At 41.9% G+C, this 27,354-nt stretch overlaps 1 protein-coding gene across 2 annotated transcripts in view; it reads right to left on the bottom strand.

The window, feature by feature from the left end:
• MDGA2 (MAM domain containing glycosylphosphatidylinositol anchor 2) overlaps positions 1-27,354 on the bottom strand; it is a 1,135,272-nt gene that overhangs the window by 456,101 nt on the left and 651,817 nt on the right. For both annotated transcript variants that reach the window (XM_063947538.1, XM_063947537.1), the window contains exons 5-6: positions 21,019-21,151; positions 5,197-5,466 (exon numbers count right to left, since the gene is read on the bottom strand). In XM_063947538.1, the coding sequence (XP_063803608.1) occupies positions 5,197-5,466; positions 21,019-21,151 (403 nt within the window). The remainder of the gene's footprint in view (positions 1-5,196; positions 5,467-21,018; positions 21,152-27,354) is intronic.

Raw genomic sequence — 27,354 nt, forward strand, 5'->3', positions numbered from 1 at the left:
CACCTGTATTTGTGCCCGCACTCTTGTCTATGTATGGAGTTTATAAGTCATAGAGTGGATTAAATGTGAAGTTGTCTTTCTTGCTCTTAAGTAACCTACTGTAGATTAGTAATGATTTACCCCATCCATGTATAATTTACTTAAAATTATTGCTAAAATTATATTAAATATTAGAAAGAAAAGTAGACATATTATGTAGATATAATTTTACATTTTAGGCTCAAGTCAAGTTCACATCCAATTAGTCATTTCATAGTTCACACTCCTCGGACAAATATTGGTGTCACAGCAGAAAGAAAACACGATTCCCGAACTTCACATATTTTCCTGCTGTTGTCTAACGAGCAGCTGCACTGAGGGTTCATAAATTTGTTCATTTAGTAAAGTATATAATTATAAGAGAGCAGTGGCGGAACAAGCAAGCGGTGGGCCCAGGTGCAACAAAATGCTTTGGGCCCCCCCATCCCATCCAAGTCCACCCCATGGGCAGTGCGCGCCGTAGGCGTGGCTTCGTGGGGAAGGGGTGTGTCCACAAAATAATACCAATTCATAAAACGGTGCACAGTAGTCTCCATTCTTCAAATTACGCCGCACAGTAGCACCACTACACCAGGTAGAGACCCTTTTACTCCTTACAGCGAACAGATTCCCCTTTTTACACATAACGGCAGACAGCGTGCACTTTTTACACATAACGGCAGACAGCGTGCCCTCGTTACACATAGCGGCAGACAGCATATACTTTTTACACAATGGCAGACAGCGTGCCCTCGTTACACATAGCGGCAGACAGCGTGCCCTCGTTACACATAGCGGCAGACAGCGTGCACTTTTTACACATTACGGCAGACAGCGTCCCCATTTTACACATTACGGCAGACAGTGTCCCCATTTTACACATTACGGCAGACACCATACACTTTTACACATAACGGCAGATAGCGTGCCCTTTTTACACATTACGGCAGGCAGATTCTACCTTTTTACACATAGCGGCAGGCAGATTCCCCATTTTTATACATAGCGGCAGGCAGATTCCCCATTTTTATACATAGCGGCAGGCAGATTCCCCATTTTTATACATAGCGGCAGGCAGATTCCCCATTTTTATACATAGCGGCAGGCAGATTCCCCATAGGGAAGGGGCGTGACCACATAATAGTGTCAATTCACATTACACCACACAGTAGTGGCGCTTATACACATTGCACCAGGTAGAACCTCCTATGCACACTGATCCAGGTAGATCACGTCATACACTTTGCTCCAGGTACAGCACGTCATACACTTTGCACCAGGTACAGCACGTCATACACTTTGCACCAGGTACAGCACGTCATACACTTTGCACCAGGTACAGCACGTCATACACTTTGCACCAGGTAGAGCACGTTTTCATACACATTGCCGCTAGGTAGAGCACTTTATCATACACATTGCACCAGGTAGAACACGTTATACACACTGCGCCAGGTAGAGCACGTTATCATACACATTGCGCCAGGCAGAGCATGTTATCATACACATTGCCGCTAGGTAGAGCAAGTTATCATACACATTGCATCAGGTAGAGCATGTTATCATACACATTGCCGCTAGGTAGAGCAAGTTATCATACACATTGCCGCTAGGTAGAGCAAGTTATCATACACATTGCGTCAGGTAGAACACGTTATTATACACAATGCGCATGGTAGAGCACGTTATCAGCCACATTGCGCCAGGTAGAACACGTTATTATACACAATGCGCCTGGTAGAGCACATTTTCATACACATTGCGCCAGGTAGAACACGTTATTATACACAATGCGCCAGGTAGAGCACGTTATAATACACATTGCACTAGGTAGAACACGTTATTATACACAATGCGCCTGGTAGAGCACGTTATTATACACATTGCACTAGGTAGAACACGTTATTATACACAATGCGCCTGGTAGAGCACGTTATTATACACAATGCGCCTGGTAGAGCACGTTATTATACACATTGCACTAGGTAGAGCACGTTATTATACACATTGCACTAGGTAGAGCACGTTATCATACACATTGCGCCAGGTAGAACACGTTATCATACACATTGCGCCAGGTAGAGCACGTTATCATACACATTGCGCCAGGTAGAACACGTTATTATACACAATGCGCCTGGTAGAGCACGTTATTATACACAATGCGCCTGGTAGAGCACTGAGGCACATTGCAGTAACCACTCACTTATCACCTCCAGTTGCACGAAGGAGCCGTTTGACACAATTGGTTCCGCCCCCAGCAGCAACTCACTGACACTCACCATTTTTTCTGACAGCACAGTGCAGTGAGTGCACTGGCACAAGTAGCCAGACTGCGCCTGTAGTAGCCGCAGCCTGGAGGAGCTCTATGTGAAATCGCAAGCAGAGGCTGTTCTCTGGCAAGAAGGAGCTCGTCCAATCGCTTCCCCTGACGGGCTGGCCACTGCTAAATATACCGATAATCAGTTCCAACTGTGTCAAAGTAGTGGAGCCCCAGGTGCAATGGGAAAGTCAGTGTCACTGCACAGTTGTACTGATTACTGGTATATTTAGCAGTGGCCAGCCCGTCAGGGGAAGCGATCGGAGGAGCTCCTTCTTGCCAGCCTCTGCTTGCGATTTCACAGATAGCTCCTTCATGCTGCGGCGCAGGCTGGCTACTTGTGCCAGTGCACTCACTGCACTGTGCTGTCAGAAAAATGGTGTCAGTGAGGCCCTGACACTCTGAGCGGCCTCACATTGCACACACGGAGCTTGCAGCCCCCGGACATCCCGCATCTGCACCAGCTACTCCAGGTGAAGCGGGGCGATGCAGCACTGTCTACTGCTTACCTACAGCGGGAGCTGCGCAGCCCGGCCGGCTCCTGCTGGAAGGTAGTTGTCGGGTCTCGGTGGGGCGTTGAGCGGGTCCCGGGTAGGGGGGTGGCGGCGGGCAGATCCGGAGCTGTACTCCCAGTCGCAGAGGAGGGTGCTGGCGGCAGAGCGGCAGTGGAGCCGGATGAGCGGGGCCAGTCTGTCAGCCCTGCAGCACAGATTCATGTGCTGGCGGGGAGCAGGATTCAAAGCGGGAGATGCTGCAGGCTGTGATTGGATGGAGACTACAGGAGGTGATTGGCCGAGGAAACAGCCAGTCACCTCCTGCATTCCGCTGACAGGCTTAACACATGCAAACACATATTCAGATGAGCGCGTCCTGTGGGACCCGCTCATCTTCTAAATGTGAGTCCTGGGCGGCTGTTTCTGGGTAAAATACGCGCCATAGCGCGTTTTTGCGATCACTGACAATAATGCACATGACACAATATGCACACACCGTAATGCCCCCTACACATTATGCCACACACTGTAATGCCCCCGACACATTATGCCACACACCGTAATGCCCCCGACACATTATGCCACACACCGTAATGCCTGTGACACATTATTCCACACACCGTAATGCGTGTGACACATTATGCCAGGAATCGCAATGCCCGTTATACATTATGCTACACACTGCAATGCCCCTGATACATTATAGCACATACAATGTCTGTGACACAGTATGACACACACCACAATGATCCTGAGACATTATACCACATACCACAATGCCCGTGATATAGTATACAACACACCGTAATGCCTGAAACATTATGACACACACCGCAATGTCCGTGATACATTATGCCACACACCGTAATGCCCATTACACATTAAGTTCTACAGTAAGGCTTCCAATTACTTTTAAATTACCTGCTTGTTGCCAGGGGTTTCATGCACTTGGTTCCATGCACGGTGCCAGGATGTCATGCTCGTTGCCAGGGGTTTCATGCACTGGGTGTCATGCTCGTTGCTAGTGGGTAGTGCTTGTTGCTAGGGCCGTGCTCCCAGTGCCACATATGCTCCCAGTGCCAGATATTCCCCCACAGTGCCAGGTATATGCACCCAGTGCCAGATATTCTCCCACAGTGCCAGATATTCCCCCCCAGTGCCAGGTATATGCCCCCAGTGCCAGGTATATGCCCCCAGTGCCAGGTACATGCCCCCAGTGCCAGTTATATGCCCCCAGTGCCAGGTATATGCCCCCCCAGTGCCTGCTTCCCCCCCCCAGTGCCAGGTATATGCCCCCAGTGCCGGGTATATGCCCCCCCAGTGCCAGATATTCTCCCACAGTGCCAGATATTCCCCCCCCAGTGCCAGGTATATGCCCCCAGTGCCAGGTATATGCCCCCAGTGCCAGGTACATGCCCCCCAGTGCCAGTTATATGCTCCCAGTGCCAGGTATATGCCCCCAGTGCCAGATATTCCCCCCCAGTGCCAGGTATATGCCCCCAGTGCCGGGTATATGCCCCCCCAATGCCGGGTATATTCCCCCAGTGCCTGCTTCCCCCCCAGTGCCAGGTATATGCCTCCAGTGCTGGGTATATGCCCCCCCCAGTGCCCGGTATATGCCCCCTCCCAGTGCCAGGTATATGCCCCCAGTGCCAGGTACATGCCCCCAGTGCCAGGTATATGCCCCCCCCCCAGTGCCGGGTATATGCCCCCCCAGTGCCAGGTACATGCCCTCAGTGCCGGGTATATGCCCCCCCAGTGCAAGGTATATGTCCCCAGTGCCAGATCTGTCCCCCCAGTGCCAGGTATATGTCCCCAGTGCCAGATCTGTCCCCCCAGTGCCAGGTATATGCCGCAGTGCCTGCTCCCCCGGCCGGCCCCCCCTCCCCCCTCTATGTGTTGGAGGGACACGAGCGCATCGCGCGTCTCTCCTGTGTCCCTCCTGGCTCTCCCCCCGGCCGGTCTAATGAAGGAAGTGCCGTTCGTGAGCCAATCAGAGCTCACGAACGGCACATGCTTCCTTAGACAGCTGGGGGAGAGCCAGGAGGGACACAGGAGAGACGCGCGATGCGCTCGTGTCCCTCCAACACATAGGGGGGGCCGGGGGAGCAGGCACCGCAGCAGGGAGGGAGAGGAGACCGCAGATTGACATGCGGACGTTCGTCCGCATGTCAATCTGTTCTAAATGCCGGCCGGCGGCTGTGGGCCCCTGAGTGCGGCGGGGCCCCAGTGCAATGCACTGCCTGCCCCGCCAGTAGTTCCGCCCCTGTAAGAGAGCTCTATCACCCTGGTAGCATCTGTTCTCAAACAATAAGTACAGTATTACATTTTTTTGAACAAAGACAAGTGGTGTAAATGTCTTACCTCTTACTATTATACTGGTGGACTTTTTTGCTGGATTGCCGACATTGTTATTGGCGACACAGCTGTAGGTGCCAGCATCCTCAGAAGTAATAGATGGTATAGTTAACGTACCACCGCTTAGTACAGTCTTTTCTGGGAGGTTTCCAACAGATCTAACCCAAGTCAATGTTGGTGTTGGTTCTCCGCCTGTTGTGACACACACTAACATTATCGTTTCCCCCGGATTTACAACAATAGGATCATCCACCAGTAATTTAATAGATGGTGATGCTGGAAAAGAAGAAAGAAAAAAGATAAATGGCTATTAATTGGTGTACTTATCTTGTTCATGTCTAATATATACTGCTAAATGTTAATATTCTAGAAATACAATTACATACATTAACTTTAACTTAAAGCATTGTCCAGGTATTGGCCTGAAGATATCATCTGGATATGTAAAAAAAAAAAAAAAAAAGTATTTTATTCAAGTTTCATTTTGTTTCTTTTATATGCTCTCTGTGTATTAAACACAAATATGTATTCTAGATCTGCTCTGTGCTGTGACCATAGGCAACCAAATAAACTATTCTGATTGGTTGATATAATTGAATTGCTGGAAAGCTCAGTAACAAATTGGTTGATATAATTGAATTGCTGGAAAGCTCAGTAGCAAACCAGAAAGATAACCAGTGTTCAGTGAAAGTTTCAAGAAGGCATAAAGAAGCCCCCCACCCAAAAATAAATAAATAAATACAATTGTCCAAGGGTTTAAAAGCCCTTAAACATTGTCTTTGTTGATTCATCTGCTTGTAGTTATTCACGGATCACAGAGGATACCACTCTGAAATAACACCTATATCAACTTATCAGTCAGTATCACAAAAAATGCACATCTTTCAAAAAATTACATTGCATACAGTATTTTGACTCTAATGGGCTTGTTTCAGCTCACAGTGACCCAGCTGTTGTATACATGGATATCTTAGTGCTTGTCCTAAATTTCAAGTCTAGGTATGGATTGCTGGTAGACTAAAGTTGTTACCTAAAATAGTACAATAAGTTAAAATAATATGTATTACAAAATATTTCATACTTCCATTAAATGCAACTTGATCTTACACGGTATATATAAAGAAAACAGGTGAGTGATAATGATCATAGAGGAAAATAATAATAATAATAATAATAATAATAATAATAATAAAAAAAAAAATCAATTTACACAAAATCCTTGAAGGTATATCCAGAGTCATACACTTCCCCAATAGAAAGTTGAGTGGCTGACTTGTCTTTAATATGATGATTTTTGGTATATCAGTTTAAGAGAATAGCAAAGTAATTACATTCACCTCATAGAGTAGTAAAGTAATGTAATATTGTTATTAAAATGTGTTGCTAAGGTGATATAGTTAAGTCATGTATCAAAAGTACAATAAGTGATGCTTATCTATATTGATGGTGGGACAAGATTTCCCTCCATTGGTGACTGTTGTTCAGGGGTTACTGTCTCAAGAACCAGCTGTGTGCTTTGTGGTGGGGTCCAATGGTAAGAGGGGAAAATATATAAGCAAACAACAGTCTAATTCCCAGAAGTTACAAGGTTAGGGGTGGTTGGAGGAAGGAGAGTCAAGGCAATACAATAAAGTGCAATGTGCTCCTATGTGCCAAATAATATTTCTGCACTCCAGAAAAATTATCTTTAAGGTTTATCTGCTAAATTGCAAACTGGAAATGTAATGCCCTCAATTTCTTATTTTGTAGATTAGCATTATACATGCAACAAAATTATATACCCACAAATTTTATGGAAAAAAATATATATTTTACAAACACAAGGAAATTAAATGTACAATGAATGAGAAGATTTTGAGCTTATCTGTTGTAGTCATCAAGTATGATCCTGCAATGGATAGTCCTTACAGGTCCAGTCCATTGTTAGGTGTAAGGCCCAGATTGTCCAAGTCTTTGAGAGAGTGATAAATTGCATGATGATAACATGTCAACCAATCAGCTCCTAACTGTAATTTTTCTAACACAGCCTGTAACATGGCAGTCAGGAGCTGTTTGGTTGGTATTTTATCACTGTGCTTATCACTTTCACTCTCCAGGGCTTGACAAGTCTGACTTATCACTCTCCAGGGCTTGACAAATCTGGGCCTTATTTTGGTATTAGCTCCAGGATGAAGAACACAAATTCCAGGAAATTTATTGCAACGTTCAAAGGATGATCAATACCTTCCAGTGGCAAGTCATACCTTCCAACAAGACCCATTCCAGGTAGTCAATCTTATGTCAGTCCAGACCCTGCTATACAAGCAAGAAATACCTGGGACTATTTGTCAGTATTCACCCTAAAAAACACTTCTGTCATCATTAGTAATGAGGAAAGGTACTCGAGAAATGGTTCCAGACAGTTTTAACATTAATGCATGTTAACCAGCTTTCTTCACAGGCTGTAAGAAGCATCTTGGAAATGTTCTTTTTTTTTTCTTGTTTCTTCAGACAGTTATTAATGATTGCCTAGTCTGAAGATTTTCAGGTGTCATGTAATTATCATGACTACCACAGTCACATGATGTTTTGAGCAGAGAGGCTTTGGAACAAAGAAGATAATTTGTAGAGGAGCAATGAAAAAATGATGCATGTGTAAAAATTACTTAATTTGTTATTTTCCCCATTTAGTATTAAAATGCTAAAATTCAGTCTTATTTTTACCGCTTAAAATGCATAAACATGTACTGTATGAGCACAGAGAAGAAGCTAAATCCTGTTATTTTGCCTTTTCTCCTCACCATGGGAGACCCAAAAGAGTTTCACAGATGACTTTATGTTATCAAGCTGTATTTTTTCTACTTTATTACCTACATTTTTATTTAACTCATTGATTGAATTGTTATGCTTGCTTTATTCTTTTAACTTTGATGACATCCTGTGGGTCCATAATTTCTAGTTAATAAGAAACTGAGAGGTTTAGTATGATTCATAATAAAAGGGGTCATTCCGAGTTGATCGTAGCTGTGCTAAATTCAGCACAGCTACGAACATTCACACTGACATGCGGGGAGACGCCCAGCACAGGGCTAGTCCGCCCCACATGTCAGTGCTGCCCCCGCCCCCGCAGAAGTGCAAAGGCACCGCACAGCAACGATGCCTTTGCACTTCAAGAGTAGCTCCCGACCAGCGCAGCTTTAGCGTGCTGGCCGGGAGCTACTCGTCACTCCCCGGGCTGCAGCGGCTGCGTGTGAGGTCACTCAGCCGCCGTGGACCGCCCCCCCCCCCCAACGGTCCGGCCACGACTGCGTTGGCCGGACCGCTCCCCCTAAACATTGGCTTAACGCCTCCGTCCAGCCCCCCCAGCGACTGCCTCTGCCTCAGAGGCGATCGCTAGGCAACGACTGCTGCCATGCGCCGGCGCACTGCGGTGCCGGCGCACTGCGGTGCCGGTGCAGGCGCAGTCCCACTCCGATCGCTGCGCTGTGAGAAACTGCAGCGAGCGATCGGATCGGAATGACCCCCAATGTGCTAAAGTTTAATTAGTTGTTGTGCTCTGGCCTAGAATTAAAATGAGCTTAAAGTTTTTAGTAAAATCCTTCTTTAACTCCCATCTGTCTTTTAGATTCCAACACACTGATTTATAGAACTAAACAGAGGTGCTGATTGTAAAAATGATTTAGCGTTGGTCACACATTAGATGTCAGGCCCTTGACTCCTCTACGCTGGCTAAAGAACCTTGCAATCATCAGTAATCTTTATAATTCTACTACTGTATTTCTACTGTTAACCAGATAGAGAACCAGACTGTGAAAATGTATTGCAGGAAATCTTCCTAATGATGTATTTGAGATGTAAAATTAATAGCAGCAATATTTTATGCTAATAGAAAAAAATGATTATTGATTACCTGTTTAACAATGAAATAACTGATTTAACTTTAAAATATATCCATAATCTACACATAAATGAGGCAACCATTTAGCAGAACATATGAATCATTGTCCCTGTTTTTCAATTTGCTAAGGACAAGTGCCTCAAAATATCATTTCGTTTAGAACTAATGACTCAAAATATTGGTCATCAACAAGAAATATTGTCATCATGAAGGGTCTGCATTCTTGATGAATATTGGAAAAGGATTTAAATATCTGACACCAGTATGAGTACGCAACAGGAGCTCCTTGACCTAAACTTCTTTAAACCCAACCTTGTTGAACTTTCTGAAAGAGGGGAAGAATTTATTTTTTATATCTCTGATGTTCTCATACAAAAGTGGAAGTACAGAAAATTGTAATGATGTTGTACTTCAGTCAAAACAAATTGAGTTGAGGCAAAAAAAAAGTGTACTGAAAAGGAATCTTTCTCTACTTAATTTTAACTGGTTCAGTGTCATGCCTATGCAAAAGCACATGTTTACCCAAAATATGATTCACCATTATATTTTGACTCGGAGAGGCCAACTAATATACAGTACTTTGGACTGATGTTCTACTCATTATATTGATAAGAATACACTTAACTTGTTATAATGCCATTCGTTTTACTCTACAGTACTTCTCTATAAAGGCTATAAACAAACTTAGAAAATTGTGCCTGCCCTGTTTTTGTCTATACCACCACCCGATCATGTAATACCCTGCACTTGCCACCAAGCCCCACCCTGAAATGGATTAGTATGCATGAATATGACTGGATAGAGAGACCTACAGATATTATAAAACAGAGAACTACAGAGAAAGGCTAGGGATACACTATTCACCCTATATTTACACACTTATGGCCATGAGATGTAGTAAATGCATCAGTTCATTTGAACTCAGTTCATATGAAATCAGGCGACATGTGCATGATGGCAACATCTGAATCATACTGTGTATGCATAGGGATGGTTAACCGACGGCATTTGCAGATTGAATTTGAACGCATAGAGAAGGAAATTCAGTGGGTGCTCCTGAGAGGTTATTAGGGAGGATGGTGGCTACTCAGATGCATGCTTGTAGCAGCTAGCAACTGCATCTATCGACGCAGTTGCAGAGATTCTGGAAAGCCATGCTCAGATTGACATTCTAAACAACTATAGGACTGCTGATATGTTTGATGGTTCCAATGGTGAAATATTTTGAGCAAAGTGGTGGATTTGAGATGCAGCCAGAGAGCATATATGTACATACAGTGCATTGCTAAAGTATTCACCTCCCTTTGTATTTTTCATGTTTTGTTGCCTCACAACCTGGAAATTAAATGAACTGTTTGAAGGTTTGCATCATTTCATTCACAGAACATGCCTACAACTTTGAAGATGTTCTTTTTTTTTCATTGTGAAGCAAACAACAAATAGGACAAAATAACAGAAAACTTCAGCGTGCATAACTATTCACCCCCCTAAAGTCAGTACTTTGTAGAGCCACCTTTTGCGGCAATTACAGCTGCAAGTTGCTTTGGATAAGTCTCTATGAGCTTGCCACATCTTGCCACTGGGATTTTTGCCCATTCCTCAAGGCAAAACTGCTCAAGCTCCTTCATGTTGGATGGTTTCCGCTTGTGAACAGCAATCTTCAAGTCTGACCACAGATTCTCAATTGGATTGAGATCTGGGCTTTGATTAGGCCATTCCAACACATTTAAATGGTTCCCCTTAAACCACTCGAGTGTTGCTTTAGCAGTATGCTTCAGGTCATTGTCCTGTTAGAAGGTGAATCTCTGTCCCAGTCTCAAATCATAGGCAGACTGAAACAGGTTTTGCTCAAGAATATCCCTGTATTTAGCACCATCCATATTTCCCTCTACCCAAAACAATTTACCAGTCCCTGCTGCTGAAACACATCCCCACAGCTTGATACTGCCACCACCATGTTTCACTGTGGGAATGGTGTTCTTGGGGTGATGGGTTGTGTTGGGTTTGCACCAGACATAGCGTTTTCCTTGGTGGCTGAAAAGTTTAATTTTAGTCTGTTCTGACCAGATCACCTTCCTCCATACACTTGGGGAGTCATCCACATGCCTTTTGGCAAACTCAAAATGTGCCTTCTTATTTTTAACACTAAGTAATGGCTTTTTTCTGGCCACTCTTCCATAAAGCCCAGCTCTATGGAGTGTACGGCTTATTGTGGTCACATGCGCAGATACACCAGTCTCTGCTGTGGAACTCTGCAGCTCCTTCAGGGTTACCTTTGGTCTCTATGCTGCCTCTCTGATTAATACCTTCCATGCCCGGTCTGTGAGTTTTGGTGGCCGGCCCTCTCTTGGCAGGATTGTTGTGGTACCATGTTCTTTCCATTTGAAGATGATGGATATGATGGTGCTCCGGGGGATCATCAAAGATTTGGATATTTTTTTTATAACCCAACACTGACTTGTACTTCTCAACAACTTTGTCCCTGACTTGTTTGGAGAGCTCCTAGGCCTTCATCGTGTGATGCTTCTTGCTTAGTGGTGTTGCAGCCTCTGGGGCCTTTTTAAGAAAGGTGTGTTTATACTGACAGATCAAGTGACACTTAGATTGCACACAGGTGGACTTCATTTCACTAATTATGTGACTTCTGAAGGTAATTGGTTGCACCAGAACTTTTGAGGGGCTACATAGCAAAGGGGGTGAATACATATGCACATGTCAATTTTCAAATTGTTATTTAACTTAGACTACTTTGTGCAGATCCATCACATAAGATTCAGTTTAAAGAAATAAAGTACAGGCTGCAATGTAACAAAATAGGTAAAAAGCCAAGGGGGGGGGGGGGGGTGACTACTTTAGCAGGGCACTGTATTCCAGTGACTGTTGCATTAGCATAAATTCATAGTATGGCTGTATACAAAGACGTAGTTGCAAATGAAATAAATCCACCTTTGATTCAGGTCCAGTATTACTATTATTGGCACATTATTCTTGGCATAAAACTAAGGATATGTGGACATTAGTACAACACATTGGCCCTCATTCCGAGTTGATCGGTCGCAAGGCGAATTTAGCAGAGTTACACACGCTAAGCCGCCGCCTACTGGGAGTGAATCTTAGCTTCTTAAAATTGCGACCGATGTATTCGCAATATTGCGATTACTAACTACTTAGCAGTTTCAGAGTAGCTCCAGACTTACTCTGCCTGTGCGATCAGTTCAGTGCTTGTCGTTCCTGGTTGACGTCACAAACACACCCAGCGTTCGCCCAGGCACTCCCACCGTTTCTCCGGCCACTCCTGCGTTTTTTCCGGAAACGGTAGCGTTTTCAGCCACACGCCCCTGAAACGCCGTGTTTCCGCCCAGTAACACCCATTTCCTGTCAATCACATTACGATCGCCGGAGCGAAGAAAAAGCCGTGAGTAAAAATACTTTCTTCATAGTAAAGTTACTTGGCGCAGTCGCAGTGCGAACTTTGCGCATGCGTACTAAGCGGATTTTCACTGCGATGCGATGAAAAAGAACGAGCGAACAACTCGGAATGAGGGCCATTATTACAGCCATATATTATTGTATTTTTTGACAGCTGACATAATCCTTTTTTACATATACTGTAGCTGCTTATCATTACTGCTGAAATATTTCTGAGCATTAAAATGATATGATGGATATCTATATCTATAACCATAAAAGTATTTTAGACCTATCATTTGCCACTAGCAAGCGTTGTCGAAATACCCTTCCTCTCTTTCTCTGTCTTTCCCATCCCCAGTTTTCTCTGTTTCTTCCTCCTTTCTCTCTATCCCCACTCTCAGCCAGGGGTGTAGTCAGAACTTTGTGGGCCCCATAGCAACATTTTGAAGGGGCCCATGTCCCAATGCTTCTAGAGACACACCTCTCTGCAGCAGTTGTTCATTTTATGCCCTATAATAGTGCCCTAATTCATTTTCTGAACCATAGTAGAGCTTAATTTAATATTATGCCCCATAGTAGTTCCACGGTTTCTTTTATGAATCGCAGTAGTACTTAAGTTCACCCTATGTCACATTTCAGAGAAGCCAATGCACATTATACTGCACAGTACCCCCTATTCACATATGATATATAGTGCTCCCCATTCATATTGTGCATCATTACAGTGCCCCTGTTCATATTATATAACATTAAAATGCCCTCCAGTTCATTTTATACCACACTACAATGAACAGGGCCAGGGGCATACCTAGATATATTGCAGGCCCTAAGGAAAAAGTTTGAAAGACACCTACATACCACCCAATGGTGAAAAATGTATATAACACACGTAACTTTGATAGGGCAGGTGGGCCCCTCTCAGCTCTGGGCCCCATAGCAGCTGCACTGCCTGTACATATGGTAGCTACAACCTTGCTCTCAGCTCTCTCTTCCCCAAACTTCCTTATTCTATCTCTCTGCCTCCCCGTCCCCATAATGTCACTGGCTCTCTCTCTCCTCCACCCTCATTCTCATTGTCTCTTACCCCACCCTTTCTCTCTATTCCCCCTTTCTCTCACTCTCTCTCTTTCCCCATCCCCTATTCTCTTGCTTTCCCTTCTCACATTTAGTATATATACTCTGAGTATAAGTGCCCAGACACATGAGAACAAGTGAGAGGAGGCGCAGCTGGTAGATCAGGGGAAGGGCTTCTTTGCAACTGGATTGTTGTGAGGGTACACATGTGGCATGTATGCAAGTGCCTTCAATGGGCCTAAAAACTAGGGAGACACGAGTACGGCCTTGGGACAGCTAGATGTGAGGATGGCCAGGTGGGTGTGTCTATTTGTGGGTTCAGTTGTTGTGCTCTGGTGGTGAGCATGGGGCATGTAGGTGCAAGGGCTTCTGGCCGGCATAATTGTTAATATGAATAAACTTTGGTCTTTTTTCCTTGCATTGGGATAGTGTGAGTGCCAGCTCTATTGGTCAATCAGAGGGCAGGATCCCCCTGAATGATACCGTCCTTACCCCTCCGACTGTCTATACTGCCCTAGTTGTACTGTGAAGGGTAGTGGGGTGGGACTACTAGAATCACACCTACAGTAGGAAGGTAGATAGATTAGATAGACAGATAGATAGATAGATAGATAGATAGATAGATAGATAGATAGATAGATAGATGGAAAGATATTGTTAACTATTTAAAGAGGTTATGAACTCTTTCCACAGCAGATAGGCCCACAGCACGACATTTAGTAGTGAACAATTACATGCTGTTCGGCACTTACTGTATTTCCTATATGAAGGGTCTTTTTGTGCTGTCTTTCTTTGGGGGGGATGGAAAACTTGTCCACATTAATTTATATTTGCAGTTAACAAACATAGGCCCTCATTCCGAGTTGATCGGTCGCAAGGCGAATTTAGCAGAGTTACACACGCTAAGCCTACGCCTACTGGGAGTGAATCTTAGCTTCTTAAAATTGCGACCGATGTATTCGCAATAATGCGATTACTAACTACTTAGCAGTTTCAGAGTAGCTCCAGACTTACTCTGCCTGTGCGATCATTTCAGTGCTTGTCGTTCCTGGTTGACGTCACAAACACACCCAGCGTTCGCCCAGGCACTCCCACCGTTTCTCCGGCCACTCCTGCGTTTTTTCCGGAAACGGTAGCGTTTTCAGCCACACGCCCCTGAAACGCCGTGTTTCCGCCCAGTAACACCCATTTCCTGTCAATCACATTACGATCGCCGGAGCGAAGAAAAAGCCGTGAGTAAAAATACTTTCTTCATAGTAAAGTTACTTGGCGCAGTCGCAGTGCGAACATTGCGCATGCGTACTAAGCGGATTTTCACTGCGATGCGATGAAAAATACCGAGCGAACAACTCGGAATGAGGGCCATAATTTCAGTGTATTTTGTGAAACAAATACATAAATATATGCTCAATCACTATATTATTTTCTTTCTGTAATTGATTCAAATAAAGTTTAAAGTCATCATTTATTTAAACCTTAGTAAAGAGCTTTACTGTACATAAAAAAAGATAATATAAAGGCAGATTACGCATGTTTGATCTATTTTATATTGGCCAGCAAATGTCCATAAACTACAAAGCATAGTCCAATAATATTTTTCCCCTGACACTACTTCTGTCCATACAAGATGAGTATATTTTCTATCCAAGTAAATCCTTTTAGACATACAGTAATTGACCACAACATAGGTATATTTTTTAGATGTTGAATATGGCTGTGGAACTTGCTCTTGTCTGGTACTGACTCCGATTAATTGATTTTTCAATATTGTTTTGGTATATAAATAGGTACTTGAATAATCTGATTGCTCAGTCATCACAAATACTAATTGTGCTCCAAGTGTCATGCATGGATCTTTCATATTTGGGGACACACATACAGTCAATCACTCACCAGTCCAGACTCAAAAAAGTTCTGCACTTTAGATTTGAATTTGAACTCCTCCTCTTCCTTATAAGAGTACTTTGTTCAAGGACCACCGATCCCCTAAGACACCAACATTGCACTTCGCCGAATCTGATTTAGAACCCTAATAATAGGTACTTCGTAGGTCATTTTCTTTATAGGGATATGACTAGTGACTAGGCATAATGAATCTCAGCAAGAATTGTATATGTGTATATATATATATATATATATATATATATATATATATACTTCCCACCTGAAGAATATATATGTTAAATGTCAGCTTCCTAACATATCGGGAAGTAAGGAAATTAGTAATGGGCCAGTCAGTCAGTGTGGGTGAGGGCTTTCACATTTGTATATATATATATATATATATATATATATATATATTCCAAGATGGAGGTACTCACAGGACTTGTTACAAAAAAGAGTCATATACACTGGCATACTGTATGTAACTCTTTTTTGCAGCCAGCTTGGAATTGTTATTTTGGTATGCTATTACTCTGGGAGTTCACCAGGGGAAGTATATTTCTATAACACGGGTCCAGCTATTATGACTTTTATATAAATATATATCATAATCATGTTGTAACTGAAGAGCACAAAACCTAAATTCAATCAATCTCATTATCTTTGAATATTTTGGAAATAGTTAAACAAAAATTGCTGCATCTTTGTTTGAGAATTGTTAACAGTATGCAGAGTACGTCAGATGGAAACTTTATGAAGAATAGTTGCAATTATCATTTAAGAAAAACAGATTTTGCCCCCTTCATATATATATTTTTTCATACAAATTAACAATTAATTAATATTGACCCCCCTTTAATATAATTAGCACAAATATTACTCTCTTAATCCAAATAAAGATCATTTTTCCACCCATTTATATCAATAACATAACATTGCCTCCATAAGAGTATTTTATGTTTTTGTCCTACTTCATCAATCATCATAACAAATTTAATAATTGCATTCATTAAAGTGTATTGGGGGTCCAGCAGTTTGGAGCATCTGATGCCTGGTCACAGGTGGTATGTTGCTCATAAGATGAATTCACGGACATTTTAAATAAAAAAAACTATTCATTTCATTTTTACACAAGTAATAGCCATTTTAATAATTATAATTTAAAAGAAAGAAGTAACTGTCTAACCAAAACTTTTCCATGTATGACCAGCAATTGTAAAACACATTTTTTGCTCGAAATTGCATCAAAAGAAAATAAGTATACAAACACTCCTAAAATGTAACAATCACATCCACAAAAAAATTGTTTGCTTTAAGCTTATATTAATGATTAGGTTTGCTTGGTATCATACAATTACCATGGAAACCACAGTCACATGATACACTCTATGATGATGTGAGCAGAGACACTATGAAATGTTCACAGCAATAACCCTCTCCGTCCTTTGTCATCACCTGACCAATGAGGATCTTGGTGACTGATAGGATCAGACTTAGAGATCAGGTTACATTATCCTGGGGACTAGAACTTTTTACATATTGCCAATTGCATTCATAGAAATCCTCCTCACAGATCAAATATACAAAGGGGACCCTAACTTACAGGAAAACCTGCTGAAAAAATAAATATGAACTTCAGCATCATGTTAAAAGGGCAGAGAACTTATTGTTAACAGCAAAGCAAAATCCATCTATGTGAAATGTGCCTGTCACGATCCGGGTATCTGGACGCCATTACTTACCCTTCAGATGCCTCCTAAGGCTGGCTCAGCGTTCCAGGACCGGATCCCGCTGTTCCTGAGTTTCCACATGCAGAATGTCAGAGTGGTGATTTCATCAGCCGCGGCCTCCGCTGTGCCCGCGTGGTTAAATGTGCGCTTGTCAGTCTGGCGTCTCCTGTCTCCTGTGGCCGGCGTCGCCATTACTGTTTCAATTCTCACATGGATTACAAACCAAACTTCCCTCCAAGTGTCTGCATGGGCGCAGCCATCTTGGATTTTGTCATCTGATTATTTCCACCAATCTGCTGTCTGTATTGTTGATTTGCATAATTGCCTAGCCAACCCCTTCCTTGCTGCAGGTATAAGTATGCTGTGCCTGAGCAAGGAAGGCGTCAGTGCTTTGGTTGTCTAACCTAGTTCCAGTTTGTCTCTCTCCTGTGGTTGTCTTCCAGGTTCCAGCTCCTGTCTCCAGACTTCTGCTATAGAGACCCGCACCAGCATTCCATCTGCGGTGTAGCCTGACTCTCCGATCCATTCTGGACTCACCTGTTTCCAGCTACAACAATCACCTGCTTCCAGCCCAGCTTCCAGCAGTGTACAGCTTCTCTTAAAGGGCCGGTGTCCTTTCTGCAGTTTACCACTCTCCACCGGTATTATTATTTCACCGCTCTCAAACAATCACCTGCTTCCAGCCCAGCTTCCAGCCCAGCTTCCAGCAGTGTATAGCTTCTCTTAAAGGGCCGGTGTCCTTTTCTGCAGTTTACCACTCTCCACCGGTATTATTATTTCACCGCTCTCAAACTCCAAACTTCATTATTATTTCATCGCTCTCAAGTTCGTTTATTATTTAACTGGTTCCAGCCAGTATCCACTCCGTACCAACAACAGTCTGGTTCCAGCCAGTATCCACAGCAGCCGTTTTACCTTCAGCAGCCCAGCCTTTCCTGGAACATCAGCTGGTACGATCCTGGGTTCTCTCCATTGCTACAGTCAGGCCTGGTAAGGACTTTCCAACTAGAAGATTATAAGAACTGTCTCACACTACCAGTGCCTGTGGCCCTTGCCACCCTGTAGTACCCAGGAATTGTATTTATCCTCTGTTGACTTTTATGTTTCCTTTTACTGCTGCTGTGTTACGGAGTTTGTTATAATAAACATCATTGACTTTTATCCTGGTTGTCGTGGTCACGCCTTCGGGCAGTTATTCTACATGTTACTTACATGTCTAGGGGTCTGATACAACCTCCCAGGTTCCGTTACATCTCAGACCCTACAACTGAGGCTGCCTCCCGTCAGCTCAGGCCCTCAGTTGTGACAGTGCCTTTAAATCTCATCTTATATCTTAATATTAATTATACAGTTTTGACTATAATGTCAGAGTACATTTACATTTTCCAATAAAACAACTAACTCCAGCTGGATACAGCTAAATTTAACTTCCCCTGAAACATAATTAATTTCTGTCTTTTATATAAGACGACTACAAAATAATTCACAGCCTGATAAAAATATTTAGATGTAATTCGTGATCTTTCCACATTGTTTGCAACTTCATGAAATGTTGCTGCAGCTTCTTTTTGTGTGTGTTCTACTGAGCTATGTACACTCCACTCCCCAATTTCCAATTGATAAACTGGCTGACTAACTGATCACTAATTCTCTTACTTCCCAATATTTTAGGAAGATGAAATTTAAAATAGGTATTCTAAAGGTGGGAAATAGGATAACTATGTAATCAGAATTTTAATAAACTTCCCCTACGGGGATGAAAAAAAGGTTGACATAATGACATAATTACTGATGCGTGGCTTGAACGATAAAGGCGGATCATGACAAGAACCATGGATTTACTTACATTAAGACATCTCAAATGTACATCTCTATAGATTTTCGAAATTTTTAACACTCATTTATATGTAAGACCTTCTTCTGAGGTCCTCAGAAATCTCCTTTGTCTGTGGCACAATACACTTCCACTAACATGTGTTGTTAACATCAGACTTTGATAGAGCCCTGTTCTTTTAAAAAGACAGGTTATCCACTCACACCAGATTGTCATGTCATAGCTGACTGTAATTTCACTTCCAAAATATCTGCTAAGCTTAAAGGTTCACATATTTTTACCACTAACAGTTATGTGATATTGGATAATTTTCCTCATTAGCACGTCTATTCTTTTTTTGTCTCCTGTTTGTTTTTGTTCTCTATATCTACTAGTAGAACTTGTGCGAAAATCTGAGGTAGTTTTTGGTAAAATTTCTGCAGAAATACAGAAAATTTGGAAGGGTTTACAAACATTCAAGCACCACTGTATACACATATATATATTTGTGATATTTTTACTTTAATATTATTGATTTTATGTTTCTGGGAAACTATTCAATTCTTATATACTTTATGTTGTTTTTATATGTCCTCACATAGCGCATAAACCATCTGTCTCTGCAGGTTTAGCTACAAGTTTCATTTTAGCAAATGCTGCATGTATAGCTTTTACTCATCAGTCTATATAACGTATAAAGGAACCCAGTGGGTAAGATGCTGTAGGATACACATAACCAATGGATCTTTCATATCTCATGAAGTAACCAATGATAACTGGTAATAGGGAGCAATGGGAGGCAGATTCAACAGAATGTTTCTCTTTATTCATCTATGAACACTGGTTGTAACTTTACAGATTTCCAGTTATTTTTGAGGTTCACCCAAGCACACAAGCATAGAGGAAGGACCGCTGTTTTATTAAATTGGAAGCAACGGGGGGCATTTTCAAGTGTCATCAACTCATTAAAGATGTCAGTACAATATGCCGTTAAGGTTTTTCGACTCCAAAATTGTTGTTGTTACACAAATGGGAAGCAATCATAATGTTGTCATTCACAGAATCAACATTCAAAATGTCAACAGAACAATGTTGACATTTATGATGTTGAAATTGGTCAAATATCATCATCAAACATCTGCAACTTGTCAACATGGTCATAATGTCAACACGTGAAATGTCCATATTCTCAACGGACTGGAGGAGGAGGTTTAGGCTGTGGAGAGAGAGGGTTAGGGATAGGCACTATGGGGGATAGGGTTAGGCTGTGGGAGAGGAGGTTAGGCACTAAGGGAGGTTTGGAATAAGACTGTGGGAGGAGAAAAGTTAGGGTTAAGCAAAGGGGCAGAGTTACGGTTAGGCACTAGGGGGGGGTTAGGCTGTGTGAAAGGAGGTTAGGGTTAGACACTAAGGACAGTTTGGCATTAGGCTATGGGAGGAGAGGGTTAGCAGAAGTGTCACTAATGATGGTGACACCCGGTGCAGGAGTATACCTCGTGCCCGCAATGCAGCAGTGTGCTGGTAAAAGGGGATATGGCCTTGCATGTTGGAGGCATGGCTTCACAGCTTGAGGGTGTGGCTTCACAGCCCAAACCCTCGTTTTGTCACTCTGTGTGTCACAGGGATGCGGACTGCCCACGGAGACCAGGGTGAGTGCAGTGTCGGCTCCTACACAGTGACAGGAGTCGGGTACTGCATGGAATGTTAGAGTACAGCATCCAGCTTCTGTCAATGAGGAGGAGCCGGCACATTGGGGTCACCCCTTTGCAGGTGACATCCGGGTGCACCGCCCCCCCGGACCCCGGTTGTGACGCCACTGTGGTTAATTAATGGGAGAGGGTTAGGCACTAGAGGAGGTTTGGTATTAGGCTGTGGGAGGAGAGGGTTAGGCTTGGGCAATAGGGGGAAAGTTAAGGACCTCAAAATATACTTCACTCACACAAATTGAACAGCAATTTAATGAATATATTGGATCTACTAATGCAATAATTCAACAAATATTATTAACCGGTTTGCAACACTCAATGGGAATCAGTTACCTGTTTTGTTGGAAAGCTTGAAGGAAACCATCTTGTCGGGAATGTTGCAGACGTTTCGTACTGAGGCGATACAGCTGTAATTGGCATAATCCTGAGGTCTGAGATTTTTCAGCTTCAAAATTTTTGTTTCACCCTAGCAAAGAGCAAAGATTAAAACCAGAGTAAAGTTTTTTTGTCTGGCATCTTGTTCTTCTGCTGGAAGAGAAAATCATTACAGTGAATTCTAGAATACTGTGCAGCATATCACACAGAAGGACAAAGTAGAGAACTGACATGTCTGTGTAGTCATTGGTTATTGCAACAACTGGCCAGACTAGGCAAACCTACACAGAAGACTGGAATGCTTCGCAATATGCACCCCCCCTACACACACACACACACACACACACACACACACACACACACACAGTAGAAAATATGGAAAGCAAGGAAGAAAACTTAGTTTTGTTCTTACGACAAAAAAATGCAAAAACTTACTGTTCCCACAATAACTAAAGTAGAAAAAAAAATATTTGTTGATGCAAAAAATAAAAAAAAGAGATTAGCAGTGTCTGGAAAAGACTACAATAATTGTTTTTTTTTAAACTGTCAAAACACATTAAATATTTAGGATTTAAAAAAAAGACAAATAATAATAATAATAATAATAACAACAGCAACACTGCCTTTAATTCATATAATGTTTCCTAAACTAGAGAAAAGTCTATGTTTTTTGTGGTAAAAAAAAATAGACAAAATAGGCAATACATTTAAAGGCATATCATTGGGCAATAGCATTCTGTTTTTACTATTCTCATCTAATTTAGCCTTTTTAATCCTAAAAATACATAAATAGAAATATTTAAAAATGCTATTAAAATAATAGGTCATGTAAGAAACCAATATAAAATTATTGCTCAATATCGCACAGGCAGGCTGGCCAGATTTTATGACATCATCAAACCTGGACAACTATGGATGGGGGTTGTGCCCGTCTAAGGCATGTAAACTTGTTATTGAAGAAAAAACTTTTTGTGAGCTATACATTTATAAGATTAGTTATGAAAACCGTTAAATGATGATGATTAGTGCATTAGCCTCACAATGAGCCTGAGCACATCACCATATAAATTGTCTTATATCAAAATTGCTGAAATGTACCTGGCCATAAACATGTATGGATTTAGGGGGTCAGGTCTCCCACAGTATTACTAGCTGCTCTCAATCATCCTGATCCCCTTACCCCACCGCTCACACACACACACACACACACACACACACACACACACACACACACACACACACACACACACACACACACACACCTGTGCCCAAATAATCCTATTTAGGATGGAGTGGGTTCTAGGTTGATGGCAAGATGGTGGGTTCTAGGTTGCTGGGGCAGTTCAGTTGGGTGATGGAGTTGAGTTGCTTGCTTTAGAAAGTGCCCACCTTAACATAGAACCCTATAACACAGAGCCGTATAGGCAGATACAGTCATACAGCCCTTATATAACACCAATGGTCATGAAGCTATACATTCCACATCATGAAGGTGTTAAGAAAATAAAGTTTTCTATTTTACAGTCCTAGTGGCAATCCTCCCTCCTTGGCCTTGATCTGTGTTACGCTACTAGTGCCGGATAATCAACAGGGCAGCTGGGGTGGTCTTCCAGTCCAACACATACTGTAGCTACATCATCAGCATTGGACTGGTGATGATGTAGCTATGAGTGGAACAATTGTGAAACAAAATCTGAAATAAATGATAGTATCCCAGGCAACATTGTCAGTGTGGGCAGTTGGAGCTGAGTGGAAAGAGGTGCAAGTACTGTAGGTGGTACAAGATGATCCCAGCACAGGTGGCACCAGTGGTATGTGTTCCTTTCAAGATCCTGGAGCAGCCTGCAGGTTCCAAGATTTGATATAACATTGTGGTATTAGTAAGGATGCATAATGTGACTTGGTGCCATTGGTACAATGTAGACTGGGGGCACTGTATGGTATTACATGAACAGCAGGCACTGCAATATAGCATAACAAAAACTGCAGTCACTGTGGCCTAATGTAAACTCTGGACGGGATTGGTATGAAATACCTCCAATCAAAATCCCGACGGTCTAAATCCCGACAGCAATTGACCGACGGTCAAAATCTGACAAGGTCAAAATCCCAACATGGACAAAATACCGACAAGGTCAAAATACCGACATGTACAATGTCGACAGGTTAAAATGCCGACATGAGTTTTTCATTGTTTTTTGGTGTGTGTTTTGACATAAGTCGACATGGACATCTTATAAGTGTACCGCGTCCTCTCGCATGGCTCGCTGCGCTCGCCATGCTTCGGGCAGGGTGCCTCGCTGCACTCTGCACACTATTATATTCCCCCTCCAGGTCCTCTGGGATTGGATAAGTATGAACAAGTCGGTTTCAATGAAAAAATCATGAAAAGCTCAAGTCGCCATTTTGACCTGTTGACATTTTACATGTCGGTATTTTGACCTTGTCGGTATTTTAAATGTCGGTATTTTGTCTATGTCGGTATTTTGACCTTGTCGGGATTTTGACTGTCAGTCAATTGCTGTCGGGATTTTGATTGGAGGTAAATTGACTGCATCCCCTCTGGACACTGTGTGATATAATGAGAACTGGAGACACTATTCAAGACATTCGTGGTGCTGGGAGTATTTACATATTATACTGTTAATATTATTGCCTGGCCCCCGGGTATTATTTTGACAATTTTATTGGTAGTAGCTCCCTCAAGTTAATTGCCCTGGGACCCCACCAACCTTAATCTGGCCCCACACTCAACCGTGGATATGGCACGGGAAATTAAACATAACTGCTGTGTACCATTACACAGCGTATCTGTCTCTTCGGATATCAGGTAAGAAATGATTTCTGTCAGAACTTTTCAGCATGCGATTCACCACGTAGTACTTTAAATTTCTAAATACATCTCCGGTTTAGTATCCATTTAAATATTCAAACACAAATGTATCAGTTCTCTTTTTATTTAGATGGGTATGGATTTGCAGAAGTTACATTTTCTCTAAGATTTATCTTCATTATCCCCTGCAGGCAAAGTCAAACTGTCATGAGATAAATTATGTACAGTACATATGAGAAATGTTGGCACTGAAACTAACACTGTGTTGGATATTTCGTTTGTGTCTCCTATTTGAGCATTATTTTATACTTTAAGACCTTGGGGGTTACTCATAAACAAAAGGCAAATAGGCTGTAACTGATACAACCAATCTTTTTGATTAACAATTCTGGCACGTTCCCTTCCTTGTTTCAGCTCTACTGAATTAGATTATATGGGGTCTGTGTCTGATTTGTACGCAATGCTGAGGTTCACAACTGGCAGATGTTTTTTACTGTATGAATAACCTCAGAAACCCTTACTGCGCACATGCGAACTGCGTTTTTGAATGCACACATACTTGCGTAATTAATCACAAGGATATGAGAAGACTATTGAAGGGTATTTGTGAATATGGATGGAAACTGGGCAGTAACTGAAAATAAACACAAACAGAGGCTTTGTTGTAGGAATGTGTAATGGCATAGTTGCAGTCGTGCTTCTGTACACAGCTACAGTATGTTCTCTCTTGCTGTAACACTGCTACAGTGGCCACAGTTATTAAAAGTTGAGGAGCTCTATCTGCGTGACCCATGACTTACACAAGCCACCGATGTAGCTTTGATTAAAGCTAATTTAATAACATTGTTTAAAGGTGCAAATGTACAATGTGGTTTTGGGTTTGATGCCAACCATAGGCGTATTTCTGTGGAGTTTGTAAGTTCTCTGCGTGTTTGCATGGGTTTTCTCCAGGCACTCCCGGTTTCCATGTTTTAGGCTCAATTTGCATTCCAAATGTAGGTATGTACGAGGATTGGAGGAATAGTATCACATTACACAATATGCATTATGTCTGGTTATGCTAAACATAATACAAAATATATAAGGGCAATAAAAATAAGAAAAGAAACCTTCAATAAATGAAGGAAGGATGAGGTGGCAGGAAGGAGGGTGTTAGAAAGGACAAGGGGATGGGTGGTACCAGTAGTGGCAGAACAGATATTTGCAAGCTAGAACTTTTGGTCCATCTGGACATCGCCTTCTAGGATCAACTCAGAATGCTTAAAGATTGATATCCAAAAGGAGAAATAATTCAGGGAGATCCATCAGATATGTATAAAAATAACTTCCAAGAATCAATCCAGCATTGGGCGGGATGTAATGAAGTCCGAGATCAGCGGCGGTGCGGGATACCGGCCGAATTCAGATGTATTTTTAAAGGGGCAATCACGTACAAGGCATGGTTTAGCCTTGTATATGATTGCCCCTTTAAAAAAGGTCTAAGTTCAGCGGGCCAACAAACTCGGACTTCATTACATCCCAGCCCCATTATTTGAGACTACTCAATACATTTTATGCTGTAAGCTAGGATGCCTACAGTATACTAATGAGAAATGTCCTTGTGAATAGTTTCTAAGGTTGCTGATTTTAAAGAACTAGTATGGGTATATTGGAATTTCTTTTCCCCATTTAATCTCATGAACCACTCCTTGTAGATCTCTCAGCCAAGCTGATGTGTATGGAAGAGGTTCCAAATAAGTAATATGTACAGTGTGGAAAATAGAATGAGAGGGTGTCTGAGGATGGAGAGATTCAAACGAGGTAATATGGTTCTGAAGAGGTCAGAAGAGTGGATGGAGGTGAGGAAGTGACAGAGTTGTAAATATTTCCAAAACTCCAAGTGTGATAAATGCCAGGATGACTGTCTGAGAAAGTGCCTGGCAAACACACCAGCTGGCCAACATGGAAAATATTTATGTGTGTTCTAACCAATCACACAGGATGTAAATTGACAATGTAATATAATACATAAACACCCGTTATATTGATTAGTTTATTGTTACTGATATTAATAATAGTAATAATACCTGTATTGATAGTGGGTGCTACCTCTAACAGCTATACATTATCATTGTGTAAGAATAGAGAAAAAAGAATCATCACATGTGGTGAACAAAAAACAGTATTATAAAATCTAACTATATGTGCAAACAGAATAGAAAAGTGATTAAAAAGTGATTATGTATCGGCTACCTGCTTTTGTATTCTTACAGTAAACTTAAATTCTTATAAGTGGTGTCCTGTGTGTTTTTGTATATGTACAGTATGCAGCAATTATCATTAACTAGTCTCATTCAAAGGGTAGACTGAAAAAATATAATTGTGTCAATATAAATGTCAGTAGGGAATTACTTTCCATTTCCATATATATAACATGATTATAGGATGGTGGGATCTTTCCAAGTAATATTGCAGTTTACGATATATAGAGAGAAGATAAACCCCTATTAGCATTCAATTTGAAATACCATAGGTGGGCTAATCTTTTATTAATATCCACATGTCTGAATTTATCTGATATCAGCAAACATTAATTATTTTTCCATAATACTGCAAATATTATACACTCCTAGTCCCATTTATAGTATTATACATTGTTCAATTGTGTTTAGGTAGTTCAAGTAGATAGAATAGTTTAAAGGTAGTGTTAATCAATTGGTCTCCTAATGGTAAGTGACTGCAGTATATCCATATATATCTCTATAAATTAATTATGGCATATTTGTCTGTCCGTATGTTAATAATCACTGTTGATCATTTAGAGAATAATGCTTATTATTATTATTATTATTATTATTATATACATGTAAATAATGTACCATATTATGGCACAAACCACTCAATTCAACAAAGAGAAATGACAGTCCATCATTACTTTAAGACATGAAGGTCAGTCGATACGGAAAATTTCAAGAACTTTGAATGTATCCTCAAGTGCAGTTGCAAAAACCATCAAACGTTATGATGACAATGGCTCTCATGAGGAACCGCCCCAGGTAAGGAAGACCAAGAGTAACCTCTGCTGCAGAGGATAAGTTCATTAAGTTCATTAGAGTTACCAGCCTCAGAAACCGCTACTTAACAGCACCTCAGATTAGAGCCCACATAAATTCTTCACAGAGTTCAAGTAGTAGACAAATCTCAACATCAACTGTTCAGAGGAGACTACGTGAATCAGGCCTTCATGGTAAAATTGCTGCGAAGAAGCCACTACTAAGGATGAACAACAAGAAGAAGAGAATTGTTTCGGCCAAGAAACACAAGGAATGACCAAATAGCAAAACTGTAGCTGGGCATGCTGGGATGTGTAGTTCAACAACAGCTGGACTGTCAAGGTTAGCCATCACTGTCCTAGGTGGTTAACGTCCTTACCCCTACTTATTATGGATTGGCAAAGGCAACATATGGCTTGACACCTATTG

Source organism: Pseudophryne corroboree, chromosome 12 (genome assembly GCF_028390025.1).
Source record: "Pseudophryne corroboree isolate aPseCor3 chromosome 12, aPseCor3.hap2, whole genome shotgun sequence".
Lineage (NCBI taxonomy): Eukaryota > Metazoa > Chordata > Amphibia > Anura > Myobatrachidae > Pseudophryne > Pseudophryne corroboree.